At 38.3% G+C, this 18305-nt stretch overlaps 1 protein-coding gene across 1 annotated transcript in view; it reads left to right on the top strand.

The window, feature by feature from the left end:
• Positions 1 to 17555, top strand: part of MRPS6 (mitochondrial ribosomal protein S6) — a 90501-nt gene extending 72946 nt beyond the window's left edge. The window contains exon 4 of the mRNA XM_072615774.1: positions 17184 to 17555. Coding sequence (XP_072471875.1) covers positions 17184 to 17367 — 184 coding nt within the window. The 3' untranslated portion in view covers positions 17368 to 17555. The remainder of the gene's footprint in view (positions 1 to 17183) is intronic.
• Positions 17556 to 18305: the final 750 nt, after the last annotated feature.

Genomic DNA, 18305 nt, shown 5'->3' with positions numbered 1-18305 from the left:
AAAAGATGATCCTTTCCAAAAGGAAAGCTGGAGACTTGATGATACAGAATGAGGCACTGCATTGAGTTTTTGTATTGTGTGTAAACCCTCAGTCATAGGAAGGTACTGTAAATTCCATCTTCTGGTAGTTTAACCTTGTTAAACAGTAAAAAAGCTAATGTTCAGCTCCTCAAGCAACTCTGAAATGAATGCTGGTGCTTAGAAAGGTCTGAGAGATGTTGCTAGGCAACTTGTAATGCACAGAGGCTGTCCCATCTTGTGACAGTCAAAACAACAATAAAGGGGTTTTTTTTGTTTCTGTTAAAAAACCAAAAACCAGGATTGTTTTTAATAGCAAGGATGTAAATCTTTTTTTGTTTGTTTGTTTTTTTACCATTGATCTTAAAGCAAAGACAAATATTCCCAAATGTTGGATCACAGAATCATTAACCAATCTCTGCCTGAATCCACCCCTGTTGTGTTTAAAGTAGGGACAACCTTATTTCCATCATTCTCAGATAATGCGGATTGAGTGCCCTCATGGATGCCGCACATGTTAAATATCATGGCATGATGCTTACTTACCTCATATAAGAATTAGCTTCATCCCTTGCTGGTGGATCCATTCTGTCATAAAGAAGTCCTATCTGAGACACTTGGAAATCTTCATGTTAATGTGGGCTCGTATTACTATAAGGACCAAATTTCTTCAGAGATTATTCTCGTTTCATATTCCTGCCAGGGTCTGAGATGAAAAACTAGATGGAGGTGATAGATAGGCCCCCATTTTGTGTATATTGCCTTGTACTTAGTACTGCTTTGAAAGCCTGTGTTTTCTAGGTCTGGAGGCAGTGGGGTAGAAGAGGAAGGTTTTTTACTGGGATATCTGTTTACTAAAAACTTTCTTCCAAATCCAGGAGGTTCAGAATAGATCTCATTACTAACATTTGTAAGGCTTCATGCCTTTTTTTGAAGCCCTTTCTGACTGTCATCTCGTTTTATTCTTACAGCATTCCTCTGTGTTGTACTACATAGTGGAAGATATTACCCTCCATTTTACATAGAGACCCAGAGAAGGTACATTCAGCAACTTTATTTCCTTTTCCAAAATAATTTAGGTTTAGAAGGCTCATTCATAAGGGAGAAGAATTCTTAAGCGAGCATTTTATTTCCATAAAATGGTGTTACCTGCTGAGGCCAGACAGTTGCAAAATGAGAAACCAAATGTAGCATAAAGTAAGTGTGTGTGTGTGTGTGTGTGTGTGTGTGTGACAGATGCAGGGAGAGAGAGAAAAATAGGGGCAGAGAGGAAGAAGGAGAGGCAGAGATTTGTCTTTGTTAAATGGATCTCCAATTCTTGTTTGTAAAAAACATTACTCTCCTTACGGAAGAATGTTAGACTCTTGGTTTTTATTCTTTGACCTTTGGAACGTATTGGGATGAGACATCATAGGATCATAGATTTAGAGTTGTGAAGAGTGTTAGATCAAGAACATCAGATCCCATCTAATCCACCCCCTCCTTTTTATGATTGAGAACACCAAGGTTTAGGGAAGGTAGGTGTCTTGCCTAGGGCCACACAGATAATCGGTATCAGAGCTGGGCTTCCAACCTTGGTCTTCTTGACTGAGTTCCTTCTTCTATCTACTCTGCCTTCAATCAGGTGGTCACTGGTGTTTATTAAATGTAATAAGTGATTGATTTATGTCTAAAATAAACATGTTGGCATCATCACATTTTATACAGTACTACAGATGATTTCCACATTACAAATAAATTTTTTATAGCAGAAATGTGTTTATAAACCAGTTGTCTGAAACTCAAAATTCACTTTTTCGTATTAAAAATGTGTATATGATGATTTTGTTGTCAGGCTTGCCCATTCAGTCAACAAACATTTGTTAATCACCTGCTGCATAACAGGCACTGTGTTAGGTGCTGAGAATTCAGAAGTGCAGCAAGCCTAATTTTGGAGAAGCTAACATTGCCTTGTTTTCATTCTTTCGCAGTAGAATAGAGTGAAGGGATGTCCTTCTATAAGTATATGCAGACAGTATAGTTCAATATGAGGTATTTTTTGAAGGGAGACACTAAAATTAGGGCAGTCAGGAAAGACTTTATGAGGAAGGTTGTGTTTACGCTGCATCATTGAAGGAAGAGAGGGATTCTGTGAGATGGGGCTGAAGAGAGAGTGCGTGCCAGGGACGAGGAATGGTCAGTTTGGCTGGACTGTAGAGTGCAGGAAGGAGAGTCATGTACTTTGAGGCTGGAAAGATAAGCTGAGACCAGATGTGAAGAAGTTTACATGCCAAACAGAGGAGTTTATAGTTGATCTTAAATCAACTAGGGAGACACCGTAGTTTAGTGATCTGGTCTGATCAGCGTTCAGGAAAAATCATTTTAGCAGCTGTAGAGGATTGATTGGAGAGGAGAGACTTGAATTCCATAGCATTTGAAGAGGTAGAAGAACTGGGTGGTGAGGATGTTTGGTCACCAAAATGAATGTTGAAATTCCCTAGTGTAAGAACAGGAATGCCAGAGAGGAAAAATAAGACTGCACCTCAAAGAAGGAGGGGTTGCTGAGCAGTGACTGCAAAGGAAGACTCTGAAAGTGTCCATGGGGGGGTGAAAAAGGAGTAGTCTGATTTTTTCTCTAGAACCAGTGAATGGGGGTGTGGGAGAATAGGTACAGTTAGTGCCAGAGAGAATGACCAGGAGGGCAGTGTCATCTAGGGGTAGTTGGGTCTTCAATGCAAGTAGATACAAGGAATATTGGAGTACAAGATCCAAAACGAAAAGAAGTTTGTTCATTATGAAACAGGAATTTCAGAGGGCACAGCAGGGGTGGGGGGGGGGAAGGGGGAGGAGGCAGAATTGGAGTGATATGTGAGTGGGGTAAGGATGCAAGAAAGTGGAACTGAGATTTGGAGACAGATTACTCCTAAGCAGCCAGTGATTAAGTAAATAAAGAAATATGGAGTTAGCTAAGTGGTGTAATCAATAGAGTGCTAGACCTGGTGTCAGGAAGGTCTACCCAATTCTAGCCTGTCTCAGGCATTTACTAGCTTTGTCATTCTGGGCAAATCACTGAACATCTGCCTCAGTTTTCTCATCTATAAAATGGAGATAATAATAATACCTACCTTCCAGTGCTGTTGTGAGGATAAAACAAATATTTATAAAATATTTATACTTCAAAGCACTGTATAAGTGCTAGCTGCTTTCATGACCTGTGCACGGGTATGTGAATTACTTGGGCTAAAGTAACTTAATTAATTGGGATGTAAAACAAACCTCATGATTGTTTACATCTTTAAAATATTTTTGACATGTTATGCTTTCTTTTTTGCTGCAATCTCTTATTTTACTAATTTTTTTATACTATTTTGACAGACATTCCTTAATTTATCATGAAATTACACTTTTAAAAAAACATTCTATGTTAAGGGTATCATTGATAAATAGCTCTTTTTTTCCATGTCTAGATTTGATTATAGCTTATAGGTTTTCTTTGTAGTTTAAATTCTACCTCTTGTTCTGTCAGTATGCATATCAGAGTTCATTATCCCATCATGGGTAAAAGACTTCGAGACTCACTGGAAATAAACTCCCTGAAACATGTTTGATGGATTTTTTTTTTTTTTTTTACAGATTAATGAAGATACAGATATTACTAGTTCACTTGTACCTCTTATGGCAACAGTTCTGATATATGACCTTAAGTGAAATAAGTTTCATCAGTGAAAATTAACTTTTTCTAATCTTCAGTGCTCCAGTTTTTGTATTGTCCCATCCATAGCAAGCATTTTTTCCTTCATAGCAATGGTTTTCCAATTTAAAGAAGCGTTTGTCACAATGTAGAGGAATTGTTAACAATTCTTCCAGCTGCCAGGTTTCTCTGAAAGTATTTTCTTATTTTCTGAGGATTAATTCAACTGCTTTGCAGCAGTAGTTTGTCATATCTTAGAGATAGTTTTCATTTCCAGTTGCACTTTGTTACAGGATTCATTTTCATTGAAGAAAAAATGATTTTTCAAATTCTTGCCTTCCTCAATCATCAATTGCTGTAATATTGAAACACAGAATTTTTAAAATGATCGTTTTTGGTATAATTTCCAAATTATCTGTCCTTCTACCCCTCCCCATTCTTATGTGTGATGTATATCTTACATATCATATTCATTATATGTATGAAGGCATGCACAACATATTTCCACATTAGCCATGTTCTGAGAAAAGTAGAGAAAAAATGTGCTTCACTTTGCATTTAGAGTTCATTAGTTCTCTCTCTGGAGGTGGATAGCATTTTTCATCTTGAGTTCTTTGGAATTGTCCTGGATCATTGTGTGGATCAGAGTAGTGAAAACATTCACAGTTGCTTGGCAACTGTGGTCTTGCTTGTATACATTGTTCTCCTAGTTCTCCTCACTTCACTTTGCATCAGTTCATATAAACTGAAGTGTTCTTTTTAAGAGCTGCAACTTTTACATGTTTCCTTGGAGTCATCTCCATTCTTAAAAATCATTAAACAGAGCAACCAAAGAGTGGTGAAATAGCATGTGAAGTTAGAAGCTCTTGCTTTCTTTGAGCCAAGAACGGTGCTAAAGCTCTGAGAGTACAAGTGCAAGTAGTAAGGTAGGTGAGGGGAGGCAACACATTAAAAAAAAAAAAAGAGTCAAAATTGGGAGTGGAGGTGAAGGAGAGATCTTTGTGACTCTAAGATATGAGAGTCAGGAGAGTCAAGAGCAGAAATGAGAGAAAAATAAGTATGGTTTGCCTAGGCATTTTCTCCAGTGGAAATTCTAGATAGGAATTCTTCAATTGGAAGAGGAATCACAGAGGCTGAAATATCTTCAAGAGTGAGAAGGCAGTTGGAAAAGAAATGTAAAAGTTCAAAAAGTCAGGAGAAAAGGGAAATAGCAATACTCAGCTGACAATTTACTGAAGGTGGGAAAACCAATTCAATCCATTTTCTTCTGGTTAAGATCAAACATTTTGATATCAAACATAGTATCAGTAGAAGCATACATGCATGACCTTTATTATCACAGAAAGAAATATCAAAGTTGGTGCTTATCCTACGTGATTGGCACACAAGAGGAGTGTTAATGGTTGGCACATGAAATGCAAGACAGTCCCCATGGGAGTGGTGTTGAAGGGTCACTGGCCCTTGGGATACCTCCTTTTCTGGGCTGTAATGGGGGTGTGGAGGGAATCCCATTTAATTCATAGTTTAGACCCACAATGATACTTTATTAAACACCTACTATGTATCAAAAAACTGCTAGGATCTGGGGAATAAAAAAAATTCCTTGCCCTCAAGGAGCTTACTTTTTGCCTATGAAATAGTACTATTTCAAAAAATTCCTAACCTCCTTTTATGGGGAAATGAGTGCTTATTAGGTTTCTATGCTTTAACATCAAGAACCCGATTTCATTACGCTCTAGCTTTCAGTGTGACCATGGAAGAAGCAGTTTCCTCAGCAAGGAAGTGATAAGATAAATATTCTTAAGTCTAAATAACATGTTAGTACTCTACTCTTGCATACAAGAAAGGATCTGTCCTATTTACTTAGAACTAGGCAGCTCCTCAAGCATTCTGAAAACTAAGGGCAGTTTGCCATAGTGTGAGATAGGACTCCATAGACAGGCACAGCTACCTGCTGATTCCTATACAAACATGAGTTTTTGTTGTTCATTCCTTTTCAGTTGTGTCTGAATCTTTGTGACCCCACTTGTGTTTTTGTTTTGTTCTGTTTTGTTTGTTTTGGCAAAGATACTAGAGTAGTTTGCCATTTCCTTTTACAGCTCATTTTGCAGATAACTGGAAAACAGGGTTAAGTGACTTGCCCTGGGTCACATAGCTAGTAAGTATTTAAGGCCGGATTTGAACACAGGAAGTTAAGTCTTCCTGACTCCAGACCCGGCACTCTTTGTACTTTGCCACCTAACTGCCTCCATATACTATGAGAGATCAGCTGCAAGTTTCCTGGAGCAATGTGAGTACCAGTAGTCCACATATTTATTTTGTAGTTCTTGCAGTAGAACCCCAGAGGATGAGAGTCAGAAGCCCAACGCTCCATTTATGCTTCTGTGATCTTACTTCACAGTTTTGGACTCTCGAGTCTCTGCCCACAAAGTATTGTCATTGCTTGGCCTACCTGTCTGCTTAGCGGTACCCACTGAAGATTATTTGTATAATAACCAAGAGAGCTGGTTTTTTTTTTTTTTTTTTACAATTTCTTGATTTAAAGTGAAGCATTGTATACCAAGAAAGGGGCATCGTGATGCAAGCAGTACTAATATTTAGACCTTCTTTATAAAAAGCCTAAGTTTTGTAAACAAGCTTAATTTCTTTGAGAGGCAGTATAATAGACAAAAAGAAAGGAATGCACATGGAATCAGAAGAGATCTAAATTAAAATCTTACCCTTAGAACTTGCTTGATTAATTAGCTATATATACAATCAATGAAAATTCTTTAGTCTCTTGGCACTTCAGTTTCGGCGTGCCTGCATCAGGTCTCCCTACTGCAATCCATCCTTCATATAGATGCCAGTGATTTTTCCTGAAATGTAGTTCTGACCATGTCATCTCAATAGACTCCTGGCATTCAAATGACCTGATGTTCTCTGCTGTCTAGTTATACTGGTCTGGTTGCTGTTCCTCATCATCTCACATCTCTGTACTTTTGCACTGACTCTCCTTAGCCCAGACTGCCTTCCACACTCTCCTCTCTGAGTCTTAGACGTCGTTATTTCCTTTAGTACTCACCTTCAGGAGATCTTTCATGGTCTCCTCCTCCACCTGCTAATACCAAGGTCATTTTGTGTCTATGTGTGTGTGTACCTACAAATTGATATACTTGCATATTGTCTTCCCCATAGGAATGTCACCTCCTCAAGGATAGGGAATATTTTGCTTTTGTCTTGGTATTATCAGTGTCTGGAACATAGTAGGTCCTTAATAAATGTTGATTGATAGGACCGAAGTGAGGCTTCATACCGTATTGCTCCCTGCCACACTCCAGTGGAAACACCACAATCCATTAGAGCAATGTCTGTTCTTGTGTTAAAAGATCCCACTATTTGTTTTCTCATTCAGTTGATTTACTGAGAGGGTGACATTTAATTTGCTTAGGTACAGATGACCATGGTAATTTAAGTCTGTATTTCCATGGTTCCCGTGCATACATACATGTTCTGCAAAAGGGCTTTAAACGTCTTCTGCCTTCTACTTCTCCCTCTGTTAAAAACAGTTTTGATAAGTAGACATAAAAAGGGCCTGCCATCTTGTATTTAAATTGCTATTTTATTCATGGTGAGGGAGAAATGCAAATAGAAATGATACTCTAGGAAATAAGTGGAATTTTACTGCATTACATCCCCTGATGGGTCTGCTTGCTCTAGGAGAGTTGGCACAGAGGATTTTAGCTATACTTAACAAAGGAAATTGATTCTCATTTCTATTTTTCTAATTAGTTAATATTTCCAATTATTTCCTCAGCAGAAGGACCAGTATCATGGTCTTTCTCCATTGCTTTGTTTTCAGATTGTGAAGGGAGCTTCATAGTGTAAGGGAAAGGGTCAGGAGAGAAGTAGATTTCACAGCCTGCCTCTGATACTTCATTAATTGTGTTACTGTGGGTGACTCACTTAACCATGTCCGTTTCCTTGTCTGCAAAACGGGGATAGTAATGTCTGTAGTACTTACCTCACAGAGATGTTAGGATGTTCATATATATATATATAATGTCTTTTACAAACATTAAAATGCTGTATAAATACCAGCGATTATTAGTCCAGCCTTTGCCCAATGCATGGTAATTGTACATGAGTAAATTTATCTGTAATGATCAGTGGTACAACCTCATTACAAATCTGTAGTCATTTTGAAAACAACTGAAGCAGCACTTGGGATATGGATGTTTTGGTGCCATTTGTTCCTCCAGTTTGAAAATCAGGATAATCACTGTCTCTGAAATATATGACAAGAAAAGGCCAACTGATACAGTGTAAGAATTGTAGAGTTCAAGCTATTCTGTTTCTCTAGTAACAAGTAAGAAAAAGATACTGTTCCAGGGAAGGGCTCGAAGGTGCTCCAACGCAGTACATCCTTCTCAGCAGCCCTTCCCCCATGACTAAGTGTTATCAGTGGAAATTTCCACTGTCTGCTCAAGGGCAGAGCTAGGGAGGCTGACAGAAACGTGGAAATTCAGACTGGCCCTTTCTCATGGACTGGCTGTTACAACAGTGCTTTGCATATAGTATCACTGAATGGTGAATACAGAATTTGTATGAAGTGAAGCCATTAAAAGTGTACGTAAAATGACATCTACATGCACACACATACATACACAAATATGTTTATATGTTGTTGATATCCTTCATGTTTTTCCTACGAGTTAATTATGTGTTTTTGCATAGATATTGCATAGTGTTAATTAAGTTTATGCATATGCTGATCATGTCCCCAGAGGAGTAGAAGAGAAAGCAAATATTCCTTTTTCCTTGTTTTTAAAGAAAATGCTTTAAAGAAAATTTCCTCCCCCACTCTTCACCAGAGGAACATGGCTTGAGAACTGAGCTTACTTTATTTGGTGCTGTGATTTTCCTACATTTAGGTTGCTGTGTAGATTTTTGTTATTTACCTGGGACTTTATCCTTGGGATGCTGTGACTTCAAGTGCCATATGATGCAGTGGTCTTTCTAGTGACAAGGCTTGTAGAGGGGGTTGTGTGTTTAGAAATATAAATAACTGTTCTTCCTGAGAAATTTGTATGCTGAGTTTCTGCCTGGAAATTCATTTTCTCTCTCCTTGTCACTGGAAAATTGGGATTTAAAAAAAATTATTGTGAATACTGGGATTTGTGAAAGAAAATATATTAATGTAATAGGACCAGGAGTTATACAAGTGGCCACATTCATGAACAAGGCACTCTCCCACTGTCTTCGTACAGATTTCAGTTGGCTTGGGGACCTTGATAGATTACAAAATGGTGAATTAAACAAAAGAGAAGAAAGCAGATCTTTGTAGAGAATTAAGTATGTGTAGCTAATGACCACTCCTGTTGAGACACCATTACAAAGTATGTATAAAATCATAGAATTTAGAATTGGAAAGAACCTTGAAGATCCTTGAACCCAAACCCTCCATTATGCAAATGAAGGTACTGAGCCCAAGAGAGATGAAATGACTTATCTCACTGTTACCTGGCTTTAGGGAGTTATGAGTGAAAACTCATAATTTGAATCTTTTGAATGATTCTCCATATTCTGTTCCAAGATGAGGTTGCTGCTAATAATCACTATCCAAATCGACAATTTAATTTTGCCTTACAAAGTCAGAATCATGTTGTAATTTCTCAGGGTACTCTTAGAATTCAAAATGTATAAAAAGATATTTGGATTTTAGTTTTGAAACTAAATTTTTTCCAAAATCAGTAGTCTCCCCCTACCCCCAAACATCCATTAAAACAGTATTTGATTAAAATACTAATTGGAGGAATTTGGGTTGTGTTTTTTTTTAAACAAAGCCTTAATTCTAGCATTCTCAGCATTTCCACAGAACTGTCTGACCTACTATCCTCCACTTCTTATAGTTATGCAACCAATTGAGGTCACTACAAATTTGTGTTGTCTTATTTCAATCTGTGCCCTCATGGCCACATGACTACTTTTTTCTTCTCTAATTGACCCTCTATCTTCACCCTGCCCTAACAGAATCTGTTCTAGATTTTCTCTTCACACCTTATTCTCCCTATGTCCTACCATACTGTGTTCTCAAATTGCATAGGATATGCCTGCCTCCTACTCTACTGTGAAAATTGAGACCATGCATTGTAAGCTTCCTCTTCTTCAAATATATACTTCAAAATACTTCCTTATACCTTCATCCATCTTTTTCTTTAGCCTCTAATGAAGATGTGGTCCATTTTGTTGCTAAATCCAACCCCTCTTCTTGTCTCCACAATCCTGTCCCTTCTTAACTTTCCCATCCATCATTCTCTTTAGTCTTACATCTCTCCCTGCCCATTGCATCTTTCTTTGATCCAGTAGACAAATATACATATTTCCCTACTCTCCTTGATAACTTTGCTGTGACTGCCTCCCTTTTAAGGTATCTTCTTTTTCATTGCCAGACTCCTTGAATTGTCCTGTAACTCCTAACCTTCACTTCCCCATCACGTACTTCTGACCTCAGTACTCTACTGAAATTGTACTCTCAAAGATCATTAGTGGTCTTTTAATTGTCACATCTCATGGCCTTCTCAGGCCTTATTCTCCTTTACATCTCTGTAGTATTTCCCACACTGTTGACTACCCCTTCTTCTTGGATGCTCCTGTCCCTCTGCTTGATTGAAACTGCTTTTTTTGAGTTCTCATATTTGTGGGACCACATCCTTCACATTCTTTCATGAAACATCATCTACCTCAAGGGTCTGTGCCTTTTCTTCCCTCTGTATATTCTCTCAGTTGATGTTCTCTACCATTCCCAAGGGTTTAGTTATCAGCTCTTTGCATATGTTGTATGCCAGGACTGACTCAAGCTTCTCAAGTAATTCAGGTTTGAGATTGGAATTACATGAGGCACTCAAGACCAGCTAACAAAAGGAAGTTTATTTAGCTATAGTATAGAAAGAATATTAAACAAGGATATTGCCTCTCCTCCCATTTCTACATATAGAAACAAGTCCTGTCATGTAGGAAGTAATGACCTGCACAGGTATGGGATATCTACTAAATCTGAGGGGCACTGACTTCTGACTGGGTCTCTTTTATGCCCTTAACCTCCTGGACCAATCAAGTTTCAGGGACATCTTCCTTGTCCTTGGTGTTGGTGGAACAACAACTAGCCTAGCCTACACAGCAGATGATTGTCACCATTATATCACTGATTCTCATTTTTCTCTAGAAGTCCAGTTCTGTATCAACAGCTTTTGCCTACTTGTCTCTAATTGGATGTCAACTCTGGCATCTCCAACTGGTGGATGGGTGGAAGAAAGCCCTAGAATGGAATTAGAGGGCCTGATTTCTAATTTTGTTTCGGCCACTTAATCTCATTGTGACCTGGGGCAACTTACTTCTCTGGTGCTTAGTTTCTTCATTTGTACTAGTTGGCCTCTAAGGCCCTCTTCCTGTTCCAAATCAATCAATCAATCAAAAAACATTCATTCAGCACCTGCTTTGTAGCAGGTACTTTATTCTTGCAGGGAATACAAAGAAAAAAATAAAGCAGTCTTCCCTGAAGGAAGTTCCATTATCTCTCTAGAAAGAACATACATAGATGTAAAATAAATGTAGTGTGGGGAATGATTGAATAAGCTGTGGTATAGGAATGTAATGGGATACTATTGTGCAGTAAGAAATGATGAGCAGGCACATTTTAGGAAAACTGGAAAGACTTGTACAAACTGATGCAAAGTGAAGTGAGCAGAACCAGGAAAACATTGTACAGAGTAAAAGCTGATCAACTGAATGACTCAGCTCTTCTCAGCAACACAGTGATCCAAGATAAAGGTCTTATGATGTATGATGCTATCCACATCCAGATAGGAAACTGATGGACTCTGAATGTGGATGGAAGCATACTTGTTTCATTTATTTGGTTTTTTGTTAGTTTGTTTTTACTTTTGATTTGTTTCTTCTTTCACAGATATGACTAATATAGAAATATGTTTTACACAATTGTACATATATCACCTATATCAAATTGCTTATCATTTTAGGAAGAGGGGAGGGGAGGGAGAAAAATTTGGAACTGAAAAGTAAAAATGAATGCTAAAAATTGTCTTTATGTAATTGGAAAAAATAAAATGCTGTTTAAAAATAACTTGTTTACATAAAAAATAAAATAAATATAAGGTAAGCACAGTATAATTTCAGAGAAGAGATATTAGCAGCCAGGACATGAGGAAAGACCTCACGTGAGATTTGAAATGAACTTTGAGGGATGCTAGACGTTTACCAAAGCAGATGGAGGCAGTGCATTCCACCTGGAAGAGAGGGGCAAAGCCAAGAGACAGGAGATGGGATGTTGTGTGTGGGCAACAGTATGGCAGAGCTGTAATGAGAAGGGAGTGCATGAAGGGAGTTATGTTTAAGTCAGGAAAGGTAGGATGAAACCAGATTGTGAAGGACTCTAGTCATGAAGTGGAAGAGTTTGTATTTTATTCTAGAGGGTTTGCAGGCCAAGGAAAAGATTTAAGACAAGTTTTATGCCTTTCTTTATGTCCCCAATGCTTAGTACAGTGCCTAGCACATAGTAGGCACTTCATGAGTATTTATTGGCTCTCACTGTCATTCTCTTTTTCCAGTTAGATAATTTTTAATCAGTCAGTCCACAGATATTAAGCATTTACTATATACCAGGCACTACGTTATTCTTTAGCGATACAAAATCAAAGCATGAAACAATCCCTACTCTCAAGGAACTTGCATTCTTTGGGGGATACAAGTAGATAGCTGTTCATTTACTTCTATTCTAGAGTATTATGTTCAGAATTTCCAAGATTATCTTCTTCTTGCTATTTTTAATTTTTAAAAAAAAATTTATGTGTTTCCCAAAAGCTTATAAATTCACTGAAATGAGAGTCCATTTCTTATGCCTTTCTATATCTCATAGTTCCTAGACCTCACAAAAGCACCTGGTTTGGTGCCTTGCATATTGTTTGCATGTATACCAGTAAGGGCTGAATAAATATTGATTGATTGATTCATTCATTCATGGATAAGTTTATCCCCAAGAAATAAAGAGCTAAGGAGATGCTATAGTGGATTGTTAAATACTTTATCCAAATAGGATAGATTGGATTCTGTGGACCCTGATTAATAAGTCTAGTAACTGTTGAACACGATCATGTGCTGGAATGATGCCAACCCCTCCCTGGGCCTCCTCCAGTCATAGCTTGTTATTGACTGTCTCTTCTCTCCCCAGTTCCCTTCTACCCACAATGAGGGGAGGTTCTGCTTTTAGCCAGAGCGGTGAGTGCAATGCAATCTCTTTCTTGGCACTAACCCCACTCCTTTTGGAAATTTCCACAGAGTTGTAAAAAAGAATCAAGAAGTTTTTGCCCAGAGGAGACCCAGATTAAGATCAACTGGATGATAAACACTGAATGACTTTAATAAGTTTTGGTTGTGGGCACAGGCTTATTTTAGGCAATGGTCTAGGTTGCTGAGAACCCACATTTTAGTCTGGCTGAAATACTGTTATTATCCATGGCAGATAGGACCAAGCTTATACATATTCCAGCCATGGATTTTGCCACTATTCTGAACTCTAGTTACAGACATGCTAAGTCATTTGCAGTCCTTACCTGTGATGAGGGAATTTGTACAGCACCTACTGTGTGCTAAGCACTTTTATAAAAATGATCTCATTTGATTCTCACATAGCCTTGTGAAGTAGGTGCTAATTATGCCTATTTCACAGTTGAGGAAACTGAGGCAAACAAAGGTTAGGTGATTTGCCCCCATGGTCATATAGCTAGTAAGTGTCTGAGACTGAATTTGAACCTGGTTCTCCCTGAATCCAGTTCCGCACTCTCTACACTGTAACCACCTCACTGCCTTTATGGATGACCTGGAGATCAACTCCAGGCCCTTATAAGAGAGAGTCTGCTTTGGTCTGGAACTTTTTCATGAAGCTTGGCCCCAAACCATGTTTAAGTTCTTTGGGGGCCCAGAGATTGGGCTAATTCCAGAACTATTGGGAGCTTCTGGCCTTTTATGGACAAGGGTTGTAGACCAAACCCTCCACTCTAAACTGCTTTCTCAGCCTTTCTACCATCACCACCTGGAGTACATGAATCAGAACACCCCCTGCCTACCTACCTCCTTTTCCCCAGCAACACTTAACAAGATGTGAAAATGAATTGTTTTTTCAAGGCAACGAAATAATCCTAGAAAGCCTCCTGAAACCTCCTCCTTGTGGGAAAGTAATCCTGTGTTCTTGAAGGCTATACGAGTGGAGCAAAAGCTAAAGAGGCTTCTGTATAGGTCCAGTGATGTAAGTCTTCACATTCAAGGACCCAGCCTAGTTAAGTCCTTTAGACTTCTTATCAGTTTGACCGCAAGATGATTTGAGTTTTTATTTTGTTTTGTTTTGGCCCAACTTGGAGAAACTATCAATTTAAATATATAAAGGAGTTACAGTCCCCTTGGCAAGAAGTATAACCTCTTCCTGCAAGATTGGAGTGAAGCAGTTAGTAGGGAATGATGTCATAAAAAATGTGACTGAGGAAAAAAAAGAAGCCAATAGTTTTCGGGTTGTTTTTTTTTCTGTGAGTTTCTCAGCAGAGAAGGTGGTAGGAGGGGTGCTATGGGAGGCTTAAGGAGAGAAGAGATTTAGAAGAATATTAATAGCTAACTAACATTTATATAGTATGTTAAGGTTTACAGAGTGCTTTACATCTTTTCTCTCATTGAATCTTCCCCACAATACTGTGAGGCAAGTGCTTTTTCTCTGTTTTGCAGATGTGGAAACTGAGGCAGATAGAGATTAAGTGACTTGCGCAGGATCACATAGCTACTAATTAGTGCCTTCACCAAGAATTGATCTTAGCTAGTAAGTGTCTTGAGCTTGAGGAAGGTCTATTAGAGCTTTATCCACCACAGACTTCCGTGAAGAGCAAGGTAGCACATTGATTAAGTGCATTGATTACTTTGCTGCAATAAAGGCCCATTCAAAGGAGAGGATATAAATTTGTGGTGAACCCAGTCAACATAGTTTTATGATTTTCACCAACTCCATTTAGCAACCAAGGAGACAAACAGTGATATAATCAATTTGGCGAGGCATTTGATAGTAGAGGTTAGTGTAGAGTTGAACTGGTTCATCAAGACATCAACATAGGGAAGAGAAAATAGTGTAGCCAATGTATGGGTGAGGAAAGAACGAAGGGCTGGAGGAAATGGAAGTTATGGTGAGTAGGTATAATAGGCTTAAGGGTTGTAAGGTGTAAGGAAAGATGGATTGGTAAAACATCAGATAAAAGAATTTCAGCATTCACAAACATGGAAGAAGAATACTTCTGAAGAGTATGGCAAGATCGAGAGTGTTGTGACTGTCTTTGTGGTAAGTTAAAGTAGAGGAGGAATATGTTGAGTTGAGTGGATTGAAAAACTGAAAAGTTAGGATATTTGAAGGGATGTCAGTGTGTATGTTGAAGTTACTGAGGAAAGAAGGCAAATGTCCTAAGGGTCAATAGATATTCCCCAGGATCTGGATGGGGTGATGTTTGGATAGTGTGAGTCTCAAAAAAGAATTGGTTGCTGAGTGTTAGTGATAGAGGGAGAGTTTGGAGCAAACAGCATTTTCTGATTCTTCTCCCACAGTTTGTGAGTCAGGGGGATGAGAGGAAGTACAAGCCATTCCTGGAAAGGGTGGTGAGGAAAACCATGTCTTCCAAAGGGAGCCAGGTCTCAGAGTGTGTCAGAAGATGGAAAGAGTAAGAAAGGAAGAGGTTTAAGATGAAAGGAAATTTGTTAATTTGGAGTAAGCATTCCAGAAGTGGAAGGGCATATAGATCTAGTGCAGAACCTTACTGGGTTGAGGAAGGAATAGCAATAAAAGACTGAGCAAAGGAGATGGAGATCTGGATTTGTACTTTGGCAGTGGAAGATTCAGAATCATTGGCTTAGGGAACATAAAGGAGGGTAAGGGGAAACTACATCTTGAGGACTGAATTTAGCCAGAGTGTCAGAGTTTGGAAAGAGGTCCTTTGGGGAATGTAGGTGAATAGACTCTTCAGGATTGTCCCTTGGAGTACCTGTGCAAAGAAGTCTATGGGGCCTGAGAGAGAAGCCTGGTGGTAGGTGACAGGATCTCCCTGTACTCTCTGCTTAGGTAGCATGCGTAGATACATTTATACATACACATATACATGCCTATATATGTATGTATTAGTATATGAATGTATAGATTTATACACACATGTGTATATAGGTATATATTTAAAATTTAGGAATAAATTACATATATTGGGAATGCCAGCTTTTTGCTGCTAGCTGTAAGCAATTGAAAAGATCTACAGACAACTACAAGAAGAAATAAGAACTTAAACATTTGAACTTGCAGTGGGAGTGGAGATGAGCAGGGTTCGAAAGAGATTGTATACTGGGAGTGGGATACCTTAAAAAATGACTCCAAAAAATTGTAGGGGAAAGGTTGATGCCATTACATATTCAGTTTTAGACATGAATTTAAGGTGCTGGCAGAGTGTTCAAGAGGAGATAACTATTCTGGGGAAAGCCTGAGATTGGAACTAGAGATTTGGTAATCATTTTCATTCAGGTGATTCTTGAAGCCCTGGGAGTAGATAAAATCCACAAAAGAGAAAGGGGAGAGAGGGAAGAGGAATAAAGAGAGACTTTTAAGGCACCCCTACATGAAAGGAGTGGACAGAGAATGCAGAGCCAGCCAGAAAGTCAAACAGCAATCCCAGAGATAGAACCATGAAAGGGAAGCATCATAGAAACTAAGGGAGGCAGCAGCATGGTGTAATGGTTTTTGAATTTGGAATTGGAGGAGTTGGTTGGGAGTTACAGCCCTGCACCTTGGTACCTCTTTGACTTTGACATAATCCTAGCCATTTAACCTCTCTGGGCTTCAAAGAATATGGACAAGATGACCTATAGGGTCCCTTAAATTCCAAATCAGCAATGATAATAGGAATCAAGGATATCAAGGAGGGGGTTGTCCCCAAAATCAGATACTATGACAGACGCCAAGGAGAAGAAAAACAGAAAAAAGGTTTGCAAAGTGCTTTCCTCACAATAGCCATGTAAAGAAGGTAGAATAAGTCTCCTGACTCTAAATCCAGAACCATTTCTATTACACAGTGCTAGTGTTCATATGTGTGAATGTTCACTTGGAAACATTTCCATATAATTTTTGTTGGAAAAAGATAATAGAATGCAGGGTCTGAAAACCTATGAGTTTTGGTTTTTTTTAAGGCAAAAATCCTCTGATTATGGACACCCTTTGATGATTTCTAGGGTCATCAGTTTCTTTTGTGGGGAAAAGAATGGTAAAGACATTTGTCTCTGGAGATTAAAGGGAAGGAATTTGCCAAAGTAATAAAATCTAACAAAAGAGTTTTGGAGCTAAACTTCTCATATCCAAAGCCTAGCACATAGTAAGTATTAAATAAATACTAGTTGAATGAATGACTGAATTGAAACTTTGGTTATGTCATTGCAGGTATTTCTTGGTGGATTTTTATGCACCGACAACAGCTGTTACGAGCATAATGGACCACTTATCCAGAGATGTTGATGTGGTCAGACCGAATATTGTGAAACACCCACAAACCCTCCCAGTGAAAGAGTGTGAAGGCATTATTCCTGTTCCTTTTGAAGATAAATTATATTCCAAGAAGAAATAAATAGAAAATGTGGCTGGTTGCAGCCTTATTTCTAATTCCCTGACAAAAGTGCACCATTTATTATCAGTTCACTATTCTTGACCTTTAATTGTGTAAAAACTTTGTAATTAACAAATGGCAAGTGTACTTTTAATTTTTGAAAGTTACTATGTTAATATAATAATAAATTTAATATAATAGTAAAGTAACCTTGGGTCTCTCTTCTCAGAAGGATGTGACTTGCTCAGGTTGTCCAGTTATCCCCAGTCCTATGTAGGGCCATAATATCATTATTTTTCTCTTTTAAAAAAGAATGTTCGAGTCATAGCATCACAATTGTAATCATTGTTGAAAACTGAAAGAAAAGTGAATGACAACCGTCAGAAGGGCAGATGGAGTGAAACTGCCTTGAACTGCTAGGGACTTTGTTTCTAACCAATGATAAACCTACTGTGTATAAACTGATATTTAAAACCACTGTGTGATATTTGTACAAGTTCCTTCTCAAGAGGGTAATAAAAGTGATTTTAAAAATTAATATAAAGTCAAGAAGAATATTCTTGACATTCTCATCTTCATGCTCTCTCAACATACTTTCATTAGGGTAGCTGAGTTTGATTGTTTTTTTGGCAGAGGATCCAGACTTGACCAAAATTCAGAGAACTGTCTGTGCAACGTCGGAGGAAATGCAGAAGAAAGGGAAGTTGTATTTTATTTAACTGTGAGCAGATTTCTGGCCTTTTTTTTTTTAAGTCAAGAACCTGTGGGTTAAATTCAACATATATGAAGTATTTTCTGTATAAGACACTGTCCTAGGTACTGTGTAATATAAAGATGATAGCTTACGCTGGAATAGTACCTTCGGTGCATTCACATTTGATGCTTACAACAACCCCTGTGTAGAGAATGGTATGATTATTCTCGTCCCCATTTTACTAATAAGGAACTTGAGACTTAAG

Source organism: Notamacropus eugenii, chromosome 5 (genome assembly GCF_028372415.1).
Source record: "Notamacropus eugenii isolate mMacEug1 chromosome 5, mMacEug1.pri_v2, whole genome shotgun sequence".
Taxonomy (NCBI): domain Eukaryota; kingdom Metazoa; phylum Chordata; class Mammalia; order Diprotodontia; family Macropodidae; genus Notamacropus; species Notamacropus eugenii.
The sequence above is the reverse complement of the archived record's forward strand: the minus strand, read 5'-3'. Positions and strand labels throughout refer to the sequence as shown.